This window comes from Camelus dromedarius, chromosome 12 (assembly GCF_036321535.1).
Source record: "Camelus dromedarius isolate mCamDro1 chromosome 12, mCamDro1.pat, whole genome shotgun sequence".
In the NCBI taxonomy this organism is placed as follows: Eukaryota; Metazoa; Chordata; class Mammalia; order Artiodactyla; family Camelidae; genus Camelus; species Camelus dromedarius.
Window position 1 is genome coordinate 11,935,970 of NC_087447.1, and position 20,755 is coordinate 11,956,724.

At 45.4% G+C, this 20,755-nt stretch overlaps 1 protein-coding gene across 2 annotated transcripts in view; it reads right to left on the reverse strand.

The window, feature by feature from the left end:
• Positions 1–20,755, reverse strand: part of SERPING1 (serpin family G member 1) — a 27,781-nt gene continuing 7,026 nt past the window's right edge. Inside the window, exons 1-8 of one of the 2 annotated variants that reach the window (XM_010994340.3) lie at positions 10,546–10,636; positions 9,952–10,029; positions 8,555–9,074; positions 6,980–7,114; positions 5,343–5,546; positions 5,016–5,155; positions 1,561–1,780; positions 1–509 (exon numbers count right to left, since the gene is read on the reverse strand). In XM_010994340.3, the coding sequence (XP_010992642.2) occupies positions 256–509; positions 1,561–1,780; positions 5,016–5,155; positions 5,343–5,546; positions 6,980–7,114; positions 8,555–9,074; positions 9,952–10,005 (1,527 nt within the window). In that variant the 5' untranslated portion in view covers positions 10,006–10,029; positions 10,546–10,636 and the 3' untranslated portion in view covers positions 1–255. Of the gene's footprint in view, positions 510–1,560; positions 1,781–5,015; positions 5,156–5,342; positions 5,547–6,979; positions 7,115–8,554; positions 9,075–9,951; positions 10,030–10,545; positions 10,637–20,755 lie in introns of those variants that run through there. The other variant, XM_064492318.1, reaches the window with a different exon arrangement.

Genomic DNA, 20,755 nt, shown 5'->3' on the forward strand with positions numbered 1-20,755 from the left:
TTATGATCTGCTAGGTTTTATTTGTAGTCTGGTGTATTTGGACCAGAGAAAGCTGCAAAAGTGCCTTGGAGAGTCACAGGGAAGGGATGATAGAAGCAGGTCTCCCTCACCAGACCCTAAGGAGCCCTTCACGGGGAGGGCAGACCTGAGACGGGAAGTGGCTAGGGGCAAATCCAGGCTGGCAGCAGCAGGGCTGCAACTAGGAATGCTGAGGCTTGAGGGGTAGGGCTTGCCCTAGTCTGCCCCCTATAGGTCTCAGGTCCTGGGGTCATATACCCGCCCCATGAAGACAGGGAACTTGTGCTGCTGGTCCCAGAGCAGAAAGAGGAAAGGCTGCTGCACGTCAAAGGTCAACAAATTGCGGGCCACAGAGATAACCGAGGCTGCAGCCGCCTCCACCCCGGTCTCTGTCAGCTCCAGCATGGACTGATGCTGCATCCCAGAAACCTGAAGATCCGGGTCCTCGGTCAGCCCACACAGGTTGAGGTCGTAGGAAAAGTCAAAGAATTCTAGGGCACAACCAGAGAAAAACAATGAGGCAAAGGCCGGCACAAACCCCTTAGCTGCTGGAGACAATTTGTCCTGAATTTTCTGGATTGGTCCCAAATTCCAAGACTTCCTTCCTCTTCTTCCTCTTTGTTTATCCAATTATATATCATGCTTTCTGGTCCAGCTCATGGGATCTTCTATCAAGTGGGCCCATCTTTACTCCAACCACCACTTTCTCTCAAGTGATGAGAGGCCATGCCTGTAACCTCCAAAACCCTGAAAAGTGATGCCACCACTTCCTTGTCAATCAGGACCTTGGAAGTGAGCTAATATATCAGAAAAAGGACATATGTCCTCAAATGAGGTTATATGCAAGGGTGTGATGTCATATACTAGGAAACAAGATCATCTCTGAGGAAGTCAAATTCGATAACAGAAAATGCAGTGATGCATTTGGACATGAGGTCAAAGATAAGGAAGTGAGGCTGTTATTTAAGAAATGGAGTATCTGTTGCCTCTCCTAGACTCAGATGCCTCTAGACCCTTTTATCTAGATAGCTTCTTGCATATTCCATGGGGTAGTTGAGTTCTGTGAAATGTCTCTAAGGGAGGAGCGTCCACCCCCACCACGGTCACCTGTTTCCCATGTCTATGTTACAAGGAACCATAGTGGAAACAGTCAGGAGGGCTAAAGACCTGGATTGGGGTTCTCATTCACTTCCAACTGGCTCAAGGGACCTTGAGTAAGTCAAGCCAACTTTCTGAGTCTCAGCTCCCTCAATGATCCAATGGGATAGAAGCACCTGCCTTGCTAACTCAGAGGATTGAGGGACAACCTGAGATTATGGATGTAAAAAAATACTCAAGAGTATTTCTTTTTTTAGTGGAGGTACTGGGGATTGAACTCAGGACTTTGTGCATGCTAAGCACACGCTCTACCTCTGAGCTATACCCACCCCCACCCCAGCTCCCTTAACTGCGTTTTAAGGCCCGCCCCTGCCCCGCCCTCCCCCCTCCCCTAGTCTCTTCTCTTCTGATGGCCTAGGGGCAATCTAGGCTGCTAGGGCTCACCGAGCTTCTCCATGATTGACAGCATGTCCTGGTTGCTCTTTACTTTGATGCGAGGCATCATCAGATGAGTGGGGTGGAACTTGAGGGACTCCAGCTTCTCCATGACGGCCTTGAAGACAGGGGTGCTGAGAGCATTCTCTATTTCTTGGAGATAGTGTTTCATCGTAAGGGGCACCAGGATCACCAAGCTCAGGTTGTGGGACAGCTGCAGACGGCCCACCTGGAGAACAAGAGGTGCACCTTATCAGTCTTCCCGCCTGAATTCTCTCCTGGCTCTTACCCACCATATCCCCGGGCTGATCTTCCGTCCGCGGCTATGGTCTGTACAGTTTCAACAAGCAGCAACCAGAATTAGGCTCCCAGGCTTTGCCATGAGATGCGATGCCCGCTGGAGCAACAGTGCTGGTCTAGCTCTGCACTGGTGAGATGCAGAGGAATGAGCATGAGTTTCTGAGAATCACATCCTGACTTGACTACTGATTAGCTGTAGAAGGCAAGCAGATTGAGCTCTCTGAGCCCTGTTCCCTTCTTCTCAACTATTTTGTTCATAATGTACCCCTTAAAGTCCTTTTAAAGGCTTTTGATGGCTTTTCACTGCCTATGAAGTTAAGTATAAATCTCTTGGTGTGGCATTCAAGACTATGTACAAACTGATCCTAGTCTACCATTCCAGTTTGCCAGTAGAAGGACTTACAACTAGTGGCCAGACAAAAGTATGAGAGAAGTTCAGGACTCATGGGTTCAGTACAGAGGAGTTCTCAACTCAGGGCGAATTTGCCCCCAGTGGACATCTGGCAATGTCTGGAGCCAGCAGAAACAGAGGTTCACCGTGTTACTGGCATCCAGTAGGTAGAAATCAGGAATAATGCTAAATCCTACAATGCCCAGGACAGCCCTTTATAAACAAAGACTTATCTAATCCGAAACATCAATAGTGCCAAGACTGAGAAACCCGAGACTCATAAGATATAAGAGACTATCACTGAAATGGCATCATGGTTGAGGCTGAGAGATGGACAGGAATAAGCTACAATACAGAACTCAACTGGGCAATGAGGAAATTAACTGGAACCAATCAATTGTTGAATTTGACAAAAATGGCCCAGAATCAGCAGGTTGTAAATTGACTAATCAACTGATGAGCATGGACATGGGGTCCCTGTTGACAGAGGCTCTAAATAGGGTACACATTTGGCAGTAAATTCTCACATTGTGCTCTTGAATTTTCAAGCCCATAACTTCAGCATACCCGACTTGGTAATCCTAACCCTCTTCGTTGGGTAAATACTCTTTAAGTCTCAGGAAAATTTAGAATTAAGTACGGGAATGAAAACTTAGAATTAAGTATAGGAATGACTCTGTAGTATTAAGACCAGGTATTAAGACTTTTCAGTTCAGGGTAATCCATGTTTGTTATTTATTTATTTATTTTTTTTGGCAAAAGGGAAGTAATTAGGTTTATTTACTTATTTATTCATTTATTTATTTTAATGGAGGTACTGGGGATTGAACCCAGAACTTCATGCATGCAAAGCACATACTCTACCACTGAGCTATACCCTGCTCCCTGTTTTGTCTGTTTTTTTAAATAGTATTTATAAGTTTTGGAGACTCAGACATGCCAGTTTTATGCTTTTGAGCAAAAAGGTATAGGATAATTTCATTAAGTTTGAGAATGATGTTGAGATGTTTGTTGAAGGTTGATTTACTTTTCAAATTTAATTTTCAATTCACAGGCAGGCTTTAGGTACTAGGAAGATACGGCCAGGAAGGGTTGTAATTCTGTCCTGTCACGTACCTGACATGCTAAAAAAGAAAATCAAGTATATTAAATGTATAAAGTATATTTATAAAGTATATACATAAGCTCAAAATGTTTATGGGAATATTAATTAACCATATTTATAAGTGAAACAAATGGTTTAAAGGAGTTTTATCTGCTCAAGATGGCTTAATTAATTAAAGAACAAATGAAAGTTAGTTTTTTAAATAAAATTACTATAAATAATACAGAAAATTCAGCTTAAAATTTAAAAGCTTAAGTAAAATTTTGATTTTGAATTTACAGCATTAATATATTAAATCAGGCATTTGTTTATAACCCATATAGAACTATAAATAGTGGTTTCCGTGCAAAAAACTTCTCCTTCTTTAATATTAAAAAATCTTACTTTGATATCCTCTTCCCATATACTCTGAGTTAGAGTAAAGCCCAGGACATGCCATATATATTCACTTTTCTCTGTCTTATGCATGTTATTTCAGTTCTGTTAAAGAGCTGGGAATGTTCAAATTCATTGGATAGGAATGGATGGATGGAAGGGTGGAAAAGTGCATGAATGGTTAAGAATGGTCAAAAGTTCCTCCTCCACGAAGTCTTCCTAGTCACTCATACTAAGTGAGTTGCTCCCTTTAGCATCTGCCCCTGAATTCATTCCTTTATTCAGCAAACATGATGAACACTTATTATATGTGACATTGTTCTGGGCTCTGGGGGTGTAGTAGGAAAAAAGACAGGTAAAGTTTGTGTTCCCAAGGAAAGAGACACTATCTGAGAGAGAGAGACAATACTGCAATCAAATCAGCAAATAAACAACATAATTTCAGATAGTGATAAGTACCACGAATATAATAAAACAGGGTGAGGTGGAGGCTACTTTAAGGAGGGCGAAGCCTTCCCCACCAAGGTGACCTTTTAGCTGACACTTTGGGGAGCAGAAGGAACAAGTTATGCCAACATCTGAGTGAAGAGGCCCCAGGCAAAGGGAAAAGCTGAGGAAAGCTCCCAAGGTGGACACAAGCCTGGCGTGTTCCAGAACAGATCCTGTGCTTCTCAGCCTGGGACCACGTCACTGGGGACCTCCTGTTGTTTTCCATCCCATAGGTCTGTTTCTTGCTGCTCTAACAAGGCAGAAATCTCTGGTCATTGGGCATGAGACAGTTTACTAACTAGAATCTTCTGGGCTCCATATTCTCTCTTCCCTCCTCATCCACTGTAATCCTTCATGCTGTTCAATTTCTGCTAAGGAACGTAGAGCCATTTAACACATGTGCACACATGCACTGACCGTGTGCGCTGACACATGGAGATACCTAGACCCGTGCACACATATAGATGCATGCAGTACCCAGGTACATACACACTAAGCCACCAGGGTCTACTGGTGGGTTGACTGGAAAGAGACACAGAGGCACAGAAAAGGAACATGACTCACTTTTTGCCATTTGATGCAGTAGAGATGCATGAAGAAACTTTAGAGTCCTGCTCTCCAACCTAAAATATATAATGCCTGCCTCGACCAAGGCTGAAGAGGGGAGAAGGAGGAAAGACAGGGTGGAGATACGGAAATGCTGAATTAGTAAGGGTGTGCCCCACACCAGTGAGGTCACAGCAGAAAAGAAATCAGGACACGCATGAGGCTCTGAAACAGGAGTGGGAAGGGCCAAGAACTTACCCTGGCCTTCAACGTTCTGTCCACGAAATGGGCCACAGGGTACTTCTTGCTAGTCAACATGTGCACTTTTATCACAGAGGATTTGAGGTAAAAGGCCTCCTTGTTTTTTTGGACGGGATCAAATGTTATCTTCCACTTTGCTGGAGGGAAGAGTGGAGCAAGGGTTACTCTAATGCAGGTGGGGAGAGATGCTAAAAGCTTGCTGACCCAGGGGTGGGACAGGTATCACAAGATCCAGTGGTGGAGCTCTCAGCTGGGTGGATTTTGAAGCCAGCAAGGGAAGGAGGACTCAGGATGGGAAGATGCCCTGGCCCAGGGCCCCCTTACCACTCAGGTAGATGGCGTTGAGGAGGACAAGGCGGGTGTCGGCAGGCAGGCTGTTTAGCAGGTGGCTGATCTTGTGGTTGGTCTTCTTGGCCACCCAGTTGTTGATGAGCTCCAAGTTGACACTACTGTCATTTCCCAGGGCTGTGGGTCTGCTGCCATACAGGTTCCCAGAGGCGTTTATAAATGTGTCCCTGATGGTCAGGTCTGGCAGTGGGGGCAGGTGGAGAGAGAGAGGCCTGAGTCCCCTGAACACGCACTCCCCTTCCAAGAGCAGGCTTGGAGAGGGAGCTTGTTTCCCATCACTCTGTCTGCTTGCTCCTATGAACACAGGATGTCGGAGCAGGGGTCCAGCCCACTCCCCTCACAGACGTGCTACGTGAGGCCCAGAGAAGGCAAATCCTCACTGAAGAGCGAGAGAACTCATCCAAGCTCGAGGCCCATGCTGCCTCCACTTGCCATGTGACCATGGCTTGGCAAGGTAACTCTTCAAGATCTTAACTTCCATTTGCCTATATTTTATCGTTTTCTTCCCTTAATTCAGCAGGGAACAGACTCTGCTTTGCAGCCTTAGTGGAAGGTCGTAAGAAGACCTCCCAGGTTTTGCTCTCTCAAGCCTAGTTCCACTAAGAAAATAAGGGTTTGAAAGAGACATTTTTCCTGGACTAATTAGGTAATATTGAACGCAGTTGTGTTTTCCACCAACCTAGCAAGACAGAGGACAACGTCGATTTATAACAAGTAAGTAAATGCAACGTTTCTTGAATACCTCTGAGCCTGATTTTTTTCCATCCCTAAAAAGAGGCTGTGCTTTTTTTTTTTAAAGGTAATGGTGTGACAGGTGAGTTTCCTTTCTTTCTTTCTTTTTTCTTTTCTGTGTTTTCTCAGCTTTCTACAATGAACAAGTTTGCTTTTTTAGTTAAAAAAAAAGAAGACAGAAAAAAATTGTTTCCTTATCTAAAGAAAGGATGACACACTAGCTCTGTAGTTTTCAAACTGAGCAGAACTGAGTTTCAAGTAAAGTCATGTCTGAAGCCCACAATAAATACAAAAGGGCTCTGGTTGAGGCTGGGTGGCAGTTCAGAGCCCACCTGGCTCCTTGTCACAAGAAGCGGTACCTCACTCCCCACTCGGCCTCCCTAATCCCCCGACTTGCACCAGGACTCCAGCATCAGCTCTGCAGAACCCTAGGGCCCTGGGGAGCAAAATTTGAAACAGCTGCGTTAGATCTTTTGGGAAGCTTATTGCCCTTACTGCCTACATAATAATGTAAGGTATGAAAAAAACAACAAATTCATGTAACACAAAAGTACAAAGAAGAGGAATCCCAAGATTCCCCTGACCCAGATTAGCAAATATTTTTGCCTATTTTCCGCCCTAGCCCTCCAGCCCTGTCTATTACGGAATGCAGGACAGTCTTACTCTAAACGGAGTTGATGAATGCAAATGACTTTTCCAGGGTCTCCCCCGAGTACCTGTCCAGCTGCCACCTGGTACTTCTGAGGCCCTGACCTGCTCTGCACTCCCTCCTCATGTTCTAGCTTGGACATTCCCTCTGTCCTGTCTTTCTCCAGTGCTGGGTCCCCATCAGAATCCTGAGGACCCTGCCCAGCAGCTGCCATCCTTCCCCGAGCACTCACCTGGGCTGTGGAAGATTTGAGAGACTGAAGTGAAGCCTTCGGATGTGAAGGCTTTCAGGGCCTCATGGACACAGGTGAAGTCTTTGGGGTAAGCGAGGAGGCTTTCCAGGTTTTTCTTGGTTTCTCCTCCAGCCCCTACAACAAACAGCAGAGATGAGGGGCAAGAGCAGGAGGGGTGGGGAACTACCACTGGGGACTAGAGTGGAGGGACCAGGCTGGAATGGGGGGGATCACATATCATCAGAGCTAGAAGCATTTTGGAAGGCAATACATGTCAGAGAGAGAAGGGTGGGAGAATTAGGAATAAACAAAGTTAGGCTTTTCTAGGGCTTTGCGTACTCTCTTCTTCCCTTTTTCTCATTTTAATACCACTCACCTTCCAAAGCCTGGTCTAATCACTGCGTGTTCCACGTTAACTATTATTTAGTTGGTTCGTGTTTAGTTGGTTCTTAAGCAGAGATACTAGATCACTATCAAGAGGAGACATTGGAGAATCATAAAAGAGGATGGATGGTCAATACCCTTTCCGTTATTCATTATTAAACATTTATTGTACACGTTTTCTGTGCAATAATAGAAAAATTTATAGAGCACTTATTTGGTTTCAGGTATCGTAAGTGCTTCTCCCGTCTTATTTCACTGAATCTTCACAATAACCCTTTTCTGTAGGGACAATTACTCTCCCCATTATACAGATGAGAAAACTGAGGTTTAGGAGAGGAAGTAATCTACTCATTTTAAGATCACAGAGTTAATAAGTGGAGGATGGAGAAAGGACTCAAGCCATATCTTTTGGGGCTATAAAGAAATGAACTGGGACCAGTCAATTGAAATGTGCCTCCCAGGAGACATTTGGCCATGTCTGGAGACATTTTGGTTATCATAACTGGAGGGTGGGGTGCTACTGGCCTCTAGTGGGTACAGGCTAGGGACATTAGGATTCTGGGACTCCAGAAGAAAGGTTCTTATATGTTCACTGTATTGTCTCTAATAGCCTTCCCAGAATTCCCCCTTGGAGTGATAGTTCTGTCCCCTCTGCTTGTAGCACTTTGTTTTTGCCATTCCTAGGGTAATTACTCCATGGGACTTGACAGTGCTCTCTCAGGAAGGCAGAAGGATTAACATTTTTTGACCTTCTACCAAGTCAGGCACTGGGCTTAATTTTTTTAGGTAAATATAACCATTTCCATTTCACACATAAGGACTCAGAGAGGTTAAGTGATCTGCCCAAGGTCACACAGCTAAAAAGTAGCATTATCACAATTCTATTCTACGTCTCTCTCTTATAGTTCATCTTCCTTATTGCCTTATCTTGGTCGCTGGGACTTTATTTTATGTATTCTTGTATATAATCAATAGGATTTTATAAGCAATAGTGCCTATTACATCATTGTTAAATGAAGGAATAAATGAATGTTCGAGAATAGAAAGATTCCCCTCCCCACCTCCCACTGCCAGTGTAGCCCATTTTTACAGCTTCCTCCCTGAGGCATAACATTGTAGGGATCCAGACAGGTACCCCTCTCCTGGGAACACCTAACATATCACCCAAAGGGAACTCAGTCAGGTTCTTACCAAGCAGGACTTGAGTGAGGAGGCTGGCGATGCTGAACGGGGAGAAGACCATGTTGGTCTCAGGCTTCTTCATTGCTGAGAAAGCGTGGTAGAGCTTCACGGAGAAATCGGTCAAAGCCTCCCCCAGCACGGCCTCTGCTGAATGGCTTTCCGAGCCAGAGCAGGAGGTGTCAGGTGCTGGGCAGATGGGCTCAGTAGTGGGCTGGGTGGGTGGAGTGGTTGTCTGGTTGAAGGGTTGGGTGGTGAGAGCAGTATCGGCTAGGATGATGGTCCTGTTGGTTTCCGGCAAGATGGAAGAGCCCTCGGTGCGTTGAATGGGTACATCGTTCAGAATACCTCCCTCTGAGATATCTCCTTTACTGGGTACGTCCTTGAGAACATCTCCCTCTGAGCTATCTCCTTTACTGGGTACGTCCTTGAGAACATCTCCCTCTGAGATACCTCCTTCACTTTCCCCTCCTTGCACGCTCTCTGGATGCACAGGGTTGTTGCGGGTACCACTTAGCCAGGATGCTCCATCCTGTGGTTCAAGAAACTGAGTTTCATTTTTTTTTTTTAAATTATGAGGCACAGTCCCCTCAAATGCTCAAAGCAGGAAGAGAGGGTGGGGACGTAGAAAATGTCCCACATCAGAAAATTCTTCCCGGGAAAGCCTGGTGGGAGAGGGGGATGCCCTGGAGCTACCACTACTAGTTCCTTGGGAGAAAGCATGCCTTATCTCATTTCACAGATAAAAGAAAGGGGTGCTGAGACAAATCAAATGACTGGACCAGGGACTCACAGAAGCCAGAGGGAAAACTAGGAGTCAAACTTGGGTCTCTGATTGCAGATCCCCTGATTATCTGCTGAATCTCGAAGGGCATTGCCAATGCCAACTTCCACACACATGCACGGAAGGCAAAGCCAAAGTAAACACTCACCTTTCTCCCGGGCTCATCCCAGACCCCTGACCTCCCACACCAAGGGACCTTTCTTTGGGATTCAACCCCACCCAGGCCCAGGTGTGTGGGCAGCCACTTCACTCCCGTATTCACAGCCCCCGCCTGGCGAGAGCCGAGTTCTCAGCAGCCCAGCCCCAACCCCGTAACTCAGTTTTCCACAACCCCTTGCTTTTATATCACAAGATGCTGTCCATCTCCTCTGCTGATCCTTTTGCTTTATTCTCCACTTGGTAAATCAGAACAGGGAGGTTCGGAGAAGTGACTGGCTCGAGGTCACCACGGCTACAAGCCCGGATTAGACCCTGCGTGGGTCTGAGTCTCCCACTCTCTCCACGAGCTCCAGTGCGGGAATCACACTTGCTGATCCCAACAGAAGCTCTCCTCATTTTCCGGAGCCTGAAGGGTTAATCCTTAGCCCTGCCCGCCCCAACCCCACCCCGGGAAGGGGCCACTCACCCCAGTCAGCAGCAGCAGCAGCAGGAGGGTCAGCGGGGTCAGCCTGGAGGCCATCTGGGCGGCGACGTCAGCCCGGACCTGCAAAGCCGGCCAGCGTCGGTGCCAGCTCCAAGCCTCGTGCCCAGAGAGCGTCCACCCCTCTCCACCCCGGGGCCCGCCCCCATGCCATTCCAGGCGCTAGCCCCTCTCAGCGAGTCCACCGCCCCTCCCTCCCTCCCGAGGCCACCCTCTGCCTGGCTCCTCCCCCTGTTTTGTTTTCCCCAAACCGCTTCCCTTTCCCGGCACCGGCTGGCCCTTCCTTTCCCCCCAGGCCCGGGTCTCCGTCCATCTGTTCCATCCAGAGGGTCCTGCTTTAGCCAAACAATGAGGCCAGGGGCAGGGGGAGGAGGGGACGTCCAGAGGGGGCTGGGCACCACAGCCCTTGAGGAGGAGATGAAGGGAGAGGAGGGGGCGGCAGAAGTCTTAAGTGGAAGCAAGCCCACGGAAAGCCCACGGAGACTGCCCAGATAAGGGGTGGGGGGCCCTGGGGGAGGGAAGGAAGATATGAGAACGAGGAGACCTCCTTCCCCCCCACCCCCCGCCCCAGCACCAAACCTGCTCCAACTCCTGGTCACTAGGCAGCTTCAGTGCAGACTGAGTGGAGAGCCCCACGGGTTCAGGGAGGGTGGGGTGGCGGTGTTCCGTCTTAGCTATTGGCTGGCCCAGGACACTGCCCAGTTACAAATTAAGGATGATTGATCGCTGGTGTGAGTTCCCGTAAATCAGGATGGGACGGACCACTTGGTCCAGCTTTGTAAGCCAGGCCAGGAATTTAGCCCAAAGCCCCTTGGGAGCCAGGGCTGGGGGAGCTTGGGTGCTGCTGTCAGTTCTACACAACCAAGCTTCCTTCTCCTCCATCATCCTGGGTCATGATAAAAGCAGCACAGACACCAAGTGTGACAAAAGTTTACAAGAACCCGCTTTCCAGGAATCGCTCCTCCATTAATCCTCAAAATAACCCTTTGGATATAGGCCCCATTGTGCCCAGTTGATAGTTAAGAAACTGAACCTTATGGCCCTTAAATGTCTGGCTCACGATTGCCCTCACTTGGAGATTAGCCAGGACTGGACCTCCTGAGGTCCTAACCTTGCCCCTGTTCTCCTCTGTGGGTGTTCTGTTTCTCCTCTGGCAGACCCGGAATCGGTGATTCTTCCCTTGTATAGTAGACAAGGAATCTGAGGCACCCAGCCTCGCAAGCATTCCTCATAGGTAAAAACCAGAAAGTTGGGGTATATGTGTTGAGGGGTGCGAGGCAGTAGACTTGGCTGTGAGACCCTGGCCAGTGGTTTTCCCTCTCAGCACCTAGCTCTCCTCTCAGGGTTGCCCAGTAAAATACAGGAAGCCCAGTTAAATTTGAATCTCAGATAAACAAACAAAAAAACCCTTTATTTGGAAATACGTCTCATGCAATATTGGGGCATAGTTATACTAAAAAATATACTACTCAGCCATAAAAAAGAATAAAATAATGTCATTTGCAGCACATGGATGGATCTGGAGATCGTCATTCTAAGTAAGCCAGAAAGAGAAAGAAAAATACCATGATATCACTCATGTGGAATCTTAAAAAAGAAAAGAAAAAAGAAGACACTAATGAACTTATTTACAAAACAGAAACAGACTCACAAACATAGTAAACAAACTTATGGTTATGGGGGTGGGGTTAAAGGGGTGGGAAGGGATAAACTGGGAGTTTGAAATTTGCAAATATTAACTACTATATATAAAAATAGATTAAAAAAACAAATTTCTTTTGTGTAGCACAGGGAACTATATTCAATATCTTGTAGTAACCTATAACGAAAAAGAATATGAAAGGAATATATATGTATGTATATGTATAACTGAAACATTATGCTGTACACTAGAAGTTGACACATTGTAACTGACTATACTTCAAACACACACACACACACATTTTTTTTTGGTCATTTATCTGAAATTCAGATTTAACTGACATTTTTTTGTATCTTATTTGCTAAATCTGGCAACTCTACCTCCTCTGCAAAAGCAGCTGGTCTCTGATGACCTAGTACAGTTCTAAGGTTTTATGATCACCTCACTGCAGGGCCTGCCTTGTTTGGCACATTCAGGAAAGCTGGCTGCTTGTACCAGAACTGCTGCTCTAAGGGACTGACCAAGGACAGAAACAAGAGAGGATATTTGTGTGGCTCCCTGGGGACCACGTCTCTCTGAGCCCGACATCCTGTATTAACCCCTATGAATTACTGGCACATGCCAGGAGCCAGCCTGAAGCTGGCAGCAGAGGGCACATTCTGTGTCCAGGTGTGGAGTGTGGCGCTCTATGGACTGAAGCCTCGGGGTGGACAAGGACCAGCGGAGAGGTCTTCGCAGCGTGTAAGTATACTTCCTGCAGATGTCTTGGCTGTCTGGCTGACACTCCTTCTTCCGTCTGGACATTGAGAGGGTGTCTCTGCTCTGTGGAGACTGTCCCGTCTGGCGAGGCTGGTGCCAAGCTGAAGCCGTTCCCTGACTAAGACACTACTCTTCCCCCATCTGTGAATGGCCCGATGTTGACTTAATCAAGCCATTTGCAGAATGTCTTCTTAGTGTGGGCCTTCGGATAGTCAATCAGCTTTGGGTTCTGCACTCCTGGGGGCAGGTCCAGGGTTTCTCTGCCATGAGAAGCTTCCCTTCCGGTGGGTGAGGAGGGATGAGCCCACAGGAAGCTCCTTCCCTGTGTCACGTCGTATGTGATCATGGCCTCCCCTCCCTGCGGGTTTCCTGATGTTGGATGAGGTTCAAATTCTTGCTGAAGCTCTTTGTGTACTCAGAGCGTTTTATCAGATTTTTCCTCTCGGGTCCATCCTCGTATACTGAAGGTACAAATTTCTTGCAATCTGTACACCTGTAGTTTCCCCTCCAAAGAAAAACTACTCAAAACTTGGAAATAGGGCAGAAGAATCAGGGCCACCTGGTTCTCAGAACACAGAGAATCATTTGAGAGACTATTTCCTCAGCTCTCCCACAGACAGCCCACAGTGAGTACCACCATAGATGCAGAGAGAGCTTGATCGATCACATACAAAGAATGTCTTGGGCATTAGGGCTCAACCATCTCTTCAGAACCCTGGCTGAGAAATACCATTCGAGGAGAATTAAATTTTCTTTGATTTCTTATTTACTATGGATCAGGGCCCAGAGTCTGTAATGTCAGATATTGACCTGCCAAAAAGAATAAGATTCAAGTGGGAGGGTATAGCTCAGTGGTAGAGTGCCTGCCTACCATGTGCAAGGTCCTGAGTTCAATCCTCCAATGAAATAAATAGATAAACCTAATTACCTCCCCCTTCCAAAAAGTTTTTTAAAAAAAAGAATAACATGCAATCTTTTTTTTTTCTTTGTCTGGGAGAGATGAGAGTGAAATGGAAATATTTAGAAGAGAAGATAGTGATTAACCTCAAAGGTTATGGTCTCACTGCCCTGTAGGGCAGTTGCCAGTTTTGTAGGTAACTTAGCCATGTTATCTCAGAATTCTCTTTTCATTTGTTATGCACATGCGTGTGCGCACGTACACACAAACACACACACGCATGCACAGCCACACACCGCTTTCTTGCATGGTTCTCTGAACCAGCGTTGTCAATTTCATTAATGTTCATTAATGTTCTCGCTGTGTATTTGTGTGAGAATGATGCTTCTGCCATTCCGAGGACTGTATTTTGGCTTTTCCTTGTGTGGGTGATTGATGCTTTGTAAGTAAAGTCTGAACACTGACTGAACCTTGTTTCTTATTTCCTACAAACAGTGCTCTTCTCTGGGGTAACGGCCCAGCTTTGGCAGCCATGGGTGAGAAGGCAGTGGGGGTTCCTGCTGCCAAGGCTCCCCTGACCTCTTCTCACCAGTCTGGTGCCCCATGGGCTCTTTGCTGCTCAACTTTCCAGGGACCGCGCCTTCCTGGGAACCCACTAGAGAGCCTTAATTCACAGGACCTTCCTGCTGAAGACCCTCTTCTCAGACATTAGCATCCCCGTGTTCATTGCAGTAGCTAAAATGTGAAAACAATCACGCAAATCTGATATGTACATACACTGGAGTCCTAGTCAGCCTTAAAAAAAAAAAAGGATATTCTGTGATAAGAGACAACATGGATGGGCCTTGAGGACGTTATGCTAAGTGAAATAAGCCAGACATAGACAAGTACTGCATGATTCCACTTATGTGAGAGACCGAAAAGACAAATTCATAACATCAGAGATTGGGATGTTAGTTACCAGGGGCGGGTGGGGGAGGGGGACAGGGAATTATTAATTAACAGGCATAAAGTTTGGGTTAAATAAGATGAACAAGCTCTGGAAACCAGCTGTCCAACATTGCATCTACGGTCCACAATAAGGTACACTTAGAATTTGTTAAGAGGATAGACCTCGCGTTAAGTGTTCTTATCAAAGTAAAATAAAATCCAACACTCTCTCTTTCTACCTTCCTGTCAGTCTATCGGTAAGAGACAGATGGACATGAGAGACAAAGACTGGGATTAGATCCAAGTAATTGTTGAGAAATATCCCAAACCCTAGACTCACCACCTGTCTGAATGCTCTGGAAGGCCAAAGAATACAAAGGTTTTCTGGGTGGAACAGAAACATATGATCAGCCCCTCTGGGTGTTCTAAATGAGCTTGTTTATTTCTTCCTAACGAAATTTTATGTGATGCTTTCAAAGTGATCACTGCCATGTCACATGCGTACTTCGTAAACATTTTCAAACAATCCAGACATTTATCAAATGCAAAGTTATTCTAGATACGACTGCTGGTAAGAGTTCCAAATGCATTCCTTGAGACCTCCTCTCTATCAGGTTATCCTTACCCCTCCTGCGCGCATGGTGATTGCCCTTCCGTAACTTTTTTTCTCACTTGAGCGTCTTGGACATTGTTCCACGTTGTTGCAGGCAGCTCTGCTTCACTCTTCCTTCCAGCTGCCTAGTGTTCTGCTGTGTGGATGGTGTGCCTACTATTCCATGGTGTGGGTGGATCACAAACCCTTCCTTAGATCTCACACTGGGAGACACATGGCTTGATTCCCAAACCCCCTAACTGCATTCTGGTTCCAGAAGGCTTCCTCTTGCTGGCCTGCTTTTTTTTTTTTTTTTTAATGGAGGTAGCGGGGATTGAACCCAGGACCTCCTGCATGCTACACATTTGCTCTACCACTGAGAATAGCTATTCCCCACCCCCGCCATCCCGCTTTTACTCCCCTTAGCAGCTAACCTGGTTTCTCGGCCACATTTCTGCCTCTAACCTTTGACTCCAGCTCTCTGCTGCCACCTCCGTGGATAGAAAACCCAGATTTGGGCTATTAACTCAGCTGTCAATTTGGTTCCCTTCAGATTGTGATTTCTTGTTTTGACCTGCTGCACTGCTCCTGAGGATAAAAGTGCCTGCCTCAACCCCAGGAAAGCCACCCTGCCTGCCCCACCCCTCATTCATCCATGCCTGACAGGGGACAGGAAGCCAGTGTCCTCGTGCTTACTGCCCAGTCTGGACCACGCGGTCACCTTCCCAATTAAGGACTTTTCTGTGCTCCAGCCTCTCCTATATAATCACCTTTGCCCTACAAACCACGTAAGTATCTCTTCATCCAAATAGTTATCTGCCACGAATGGCAATTTTTTTTTCAGATAGAAGAATGGCTACACATTTTCTACCCCCAGGGTCATGTGTTATTAGATGCAGTGCCTTTGAGTCACACTGACTTGGACTTGACACTTGTTTTTCTACTTACTAACTGTCCAAGGGAACTTAACCTCTCTGAGGGGTCATGGTTTCAGAATCTGATAATGGGGGTTGTGTTGTCTCCCCTACAGAGTCATTTTGAGGATTAAGAAAACCAGGTGAAAAGTACTTAAAAGGTGCTTGAAAAGATAGCAGTTTTTGAGTGGTGATGGCTAATTTCCCATAAATTCCAGAAAAGTCTGCCATTTCTGTTCCCCAATAGAGTGGTCATAAACTGGGGGCTCATGAATGGAATTTTGCCTGAAGGGGGGTTTATTCTTGAACAAAGCATCCTCCTCGTAGGCCTAGACTTTTAGTTTCATTTTCTGGTGAGAAACATAATGCAAAAGGAATGCAATGGCTGCCCAGCCTCTTTGTGTTTGTAGCATTACAAAAAAAACCCAAAAAACAAACAAAAAACTATAGTGAGTAATTCAGAAAAAAATTACATAAAATAAACATGCATCTTAACAAAATATTATAAAGTTCACATCCATGGAACCACTACCCAGTTCAAAAAATAGAATTTTTTTTAAATAAAGATATTGAGGATTGAACCCAGTACCTCATGCATGCTAAGCATGCACTCTACTGCTGAGCTATTACCTTTCCACAAGAAATAGAATATTATTATCACGCCAGAAGGGTCCTCTGTTCCCCTCTTTTTTTTTTCTCCTTAATGGAGGCACTGGGGATTGAACCCAGGACCTCATGACCTCATGCGCGCTAAGCATGTGCTCTACCACTGAGCTAACCACCCCCACCCTGTCGTCATCTCAATCACAACTCCATTTCCCTACAGGAAACCACAGTCTGAATGTTATAGTAATCACTTCCTTACTTTTCTTTACATGTTTGCCACTTGTGTTACCACTCCTAGGCAATATTGTTAGTTTTGCCCATTTGGGAAGTTTATATCAGTGAAACCGTACAGTGTGTATTCTTAAGCATCCAACTTCTCTCCCTCAACATTCTGCTTTTAAGATTTGTCCATATCATTGCAGGTAGCTGTGGTTTGTTCATTTTCATGGCTCTGTAGGATTCCATTATGTTAACATACCACAGTTTTATCTGTTCTACTATTGACGGACACTTGTTTCCAGTTTCAGTCTCTTCTGTACAATGCTGCTATGAACACACCTGTGCATTTAGCCTTTTTCTCTAGGGTACATACATACCTAGGAGTGTCACTGCCAAGTTAAAAGATGTGAGCATCTTCCAATTCTTCTACCATTTCCAAAGTGGTTTTTACCAGTTAAATCTCCCCACAGCAGTTGAGAGAACTGTGGTAGAAAACCTTGTGATGGTTAATTTTATGTATCAAGTTGTCTGGGCCATAATGCCCAGGTATTGGTCAAACATTATTCTCGATGTTTGGATGTTTCTGTTGAGAGTGTTTTTTACAGAAAAGATTAGTATGTAAATCAGTGGACTTTGAGTAAAGCAGATCATCCTGTGTAACATGGATGGGCCTCCTCCGATCAGTTGAAGGCTTTAACTGAACAAAGACTGACCACCCCTGAACAAGAAGAAATTCTGCCAGCAGATGGCCTGTGGACTCTAACTGCAATTCTTCCCTGAGTCTCCAGCCTGCCAGCCTATCCATTAGATTTTGGACTCAACGAGCCTCCACAATTGAGTCAATTCCTTAAAATAAATCTTTCTCTCTCTCTCTCTCTCTCTATATATATATATATATTCATATACACATATATAATGGATGTTTAGATGTTTCCTGCCAGCCTGTAGAATTGCTGAAACAAATCAATCACATCTTCCTCTTGATATGAAGCCTGCTTCCCAGGGCCCCTGGTTATTTGCTCTGCTCCTAAGTGCAATCTCTGTGTGGCCCTGTACGGTATAAGGTGTCCTCCCCCTCGGGATATAAGTATATGTGACAAATAAGCTGCTGTTGATCTCAACTGTCCTAGTGTCAAGGGTTGTAACGTGTTTGGCCATCACCCTAACTATCGGACAGGAACCCCTCCCAACCAGTGGAATGAATGAGAGGTGTTTAAAACAAAAAGCAACTAAGCCATGAAATTCTCAGCAACACTTGTTGTTGCTGTAATTTAAACTTTTAGTCAATCTAGTAATATCTCATTATGGTCTTAATTTCTATTTCCTTGATCACTATGAGACTGAGCACCTTTTTATGCTCATTGTCCATTAGCATTTTTTTCTTTAGTGAGATGCCTTGTGGCAGAAAGCAACTGGCTGTTCATGAGAGTTATTTCCTTTTTCTCCTGGCTGTACAGCTTGACAGCATTTCCCTGCTTCCCTTGCAGCTATGTGAGCTACATGGCTGAGACCTAGCTAAGGAAATACTGGGGGCAGTGACATGAGCCATTTCTAGGCCTGGCCTTGAAAAATGCCCCACCCCTGAAACTCTCTTTTCTCCCCAATCTGCTGGTTGGATTTTGATGTCCAAGATGTCTTTGGAGTGTCTGTCAGCCTGGGTACCTGAGTGACCTTGTGGAGCAGAGCCAGTTAGAGGGGATTCCCACTGTTAGTCCCTGACAATTCCATCTTTGTGGTCCCTCTCCATCCTTCATCTGAGTAAGTCAAAGGAAGAAGGCTACCCATAAACAGGGAAGGGTGAGTGTTAAAAGAAGCACACCAACTGCACCCCAGTGTCAACTGCTCACTCCTGCTGTGGCTGGGGGCTGATGTGGACCATCCTCATGGTTCAGAATCAGAATTCTTGCCTGCCTTGTGAGAGGCTCGGATTCCATTTCTGGTCCATGCAATGTCCTTTCAGCCCATTACCGGGCATGTGGGAGAAACTCAATAGACATTTGTTGACTGATCGGATGAGCAAGGTCCTTTGATACTGACCATCAAGGACACAGATGCAATGGTCCTGCTGTGCCTCTAGTGGTGATTTCGTCCCACCACCCATCCCTACAGTCACTTGAAGCAGCTGCTACCAGGAGGCTGGTGATGTCCATTGTTATTGCCTCTAACGGACTGATAAGGCTAAGAGAGGAGAGACACAAAGGTATTACACAGAGGTGGGGGTGGAGCGGCAGAGGGGGTTTACAGCAAGCCCTCCCCCAGATTTCAGAGAAACAGCTGCCTCAGGAGCACATTAACAGTTCAAGGCTAAGGCATGATCTGTACCCCACCCCCACCCCAATGTAACTTTCCTTGTGACTGCCAGCCCTGAGTTCCTCTCATTTTCCTACTTTATTAAATAGTTAGAAATTTAAACATTGACATTCATTACCTCCATTTACATGTGTGCTCCAAGAAAATGATCTTTTGGTAAAAATTATAAAATGTGACAAATAAGGCTAGACTGATGTTTTCCACCCAACCCAAGTCTTTTCTATCATTGCTTAACCTCATCCCTGCATTTATTTGCTCAACTTAGGAGTCACTGGGGATCAAACCCAGCTGAATCTTTTCATTTAGTTGGAAGCTCCCTAGGGCCTTTCTGGGCCATGCTTCAGGCCTCGGGGCAGCTCAGACTAGTGGCAACAGTTCTCAGCTCAAAGAGCTCGTCTCCTGTCCAAATTTTCAAAGACTACGCTTTCATGTCCCACCACTGTTCTAATTTGCCATCTGGATAGCTGACCCGGAAAGCTGACCCACTGGTGGATTCTGGCTCTCCTGCTAGCCTCTGGACTTTCTCCTCAGTCTCTTCTCCTTTAGGCTAAAATGGAAAAGTAGTAGAGAACAAAACCCTGAGGAGAGAGGGGAGTAGGGTAGCCAGGGCCCTTCTTTCCACCTCAGATGTGTCCTCTGATCAGGATGTGGTTACCTGGGTGACAGGAGTCAGGCCTCAGGCCTTTGGAGAGGCCCCCTAGTCAGAATGCTAATTTCCTCTTCTTCAAAGCTCCCTCATTTCTTTATTATTATTATTTTTTTTAACAAGGTGCTGCCGCCTGGATTTAAAGGGGCTTTATCCTTTGTTGGCCTTTCTGAATGGTTTTTAAAGCAATGTTCTGATGGAAATAAAACCCATTTCTGAAGTAATTTCCTCACAGGGTCCTCTGGGCAGCAGACTCCCCAGGACCTAGGGCTTGGCTCCAGGGTAAGTGTCACATCCCTGTGTGGACCCTCCAGGCAGGTGGGGAAGGGATCATCCTATTCCGGGGAGGTGACTTGTCACAATTGTCCTGAAGTTTTGAGAAAGCTTAGGAATTCCAGTCCTGACTCCATGAGGCTCTATATTCCCAGACCTCAGTCCCATCTGTAAAACAGTGGACTTTTATTTTTCCTATATTCTCTCACCACTGTAATATTATGTACTTACATATTTGTTGCAGACTGAATTATGCCCACCCCTCCCCCCGAAATTCATATTTTGAAGCCATAACCCCCAATGTGATTGTATCTGCAGGTAAGTCTTTAGGAGGTAATTAAAGTTTAATGAGTGACAGATGGTTGGATAAAGAAGAGGTGGCATATGTATATTATTTATATATATATATATATATATATACACATACATATATATATACATATATAAAATATACATACAATGGAATACTACTCAGCCATAAAAAAGAACGAAATAATGCTATTTGCAGCAATATGGATGGAGCTAGAGATTGTCATACTAAGTGAAGTAAGTCAGACAATGAAAAATACCATGTGATATCACTTATATGTGGAATCTAAAAAAAATGACACAAATGAACTTATTTATAAAACAGAAACAGACTTACAGACATAGAAAACAAACTTATGGTTATCAGGGGGAAAGAGGGGATGGAAGGACAAAATGGGAGTTCTGGATTCTCAGACACTGCTGTATATAAAATAGATAAACAACAAGGTCTTACTGTATGGCACAGGGAACTATATTCAGTATCGTGTAATAGCCTATAATGAAAAAGAATATGAAAAGGAATATATTTTATGTACAAATGAATCACTATGCTGTACACCAGAAACTAACACAACATTGTAAATTGACTATACTCAATTAAAAAAATAAAAAATACAGTTCAGTGAGGTCATAAGGGTGGGGCCCTAATTCAATACGATGGGGGCCTTCTAAGAAGAGAAAGAGACCCACA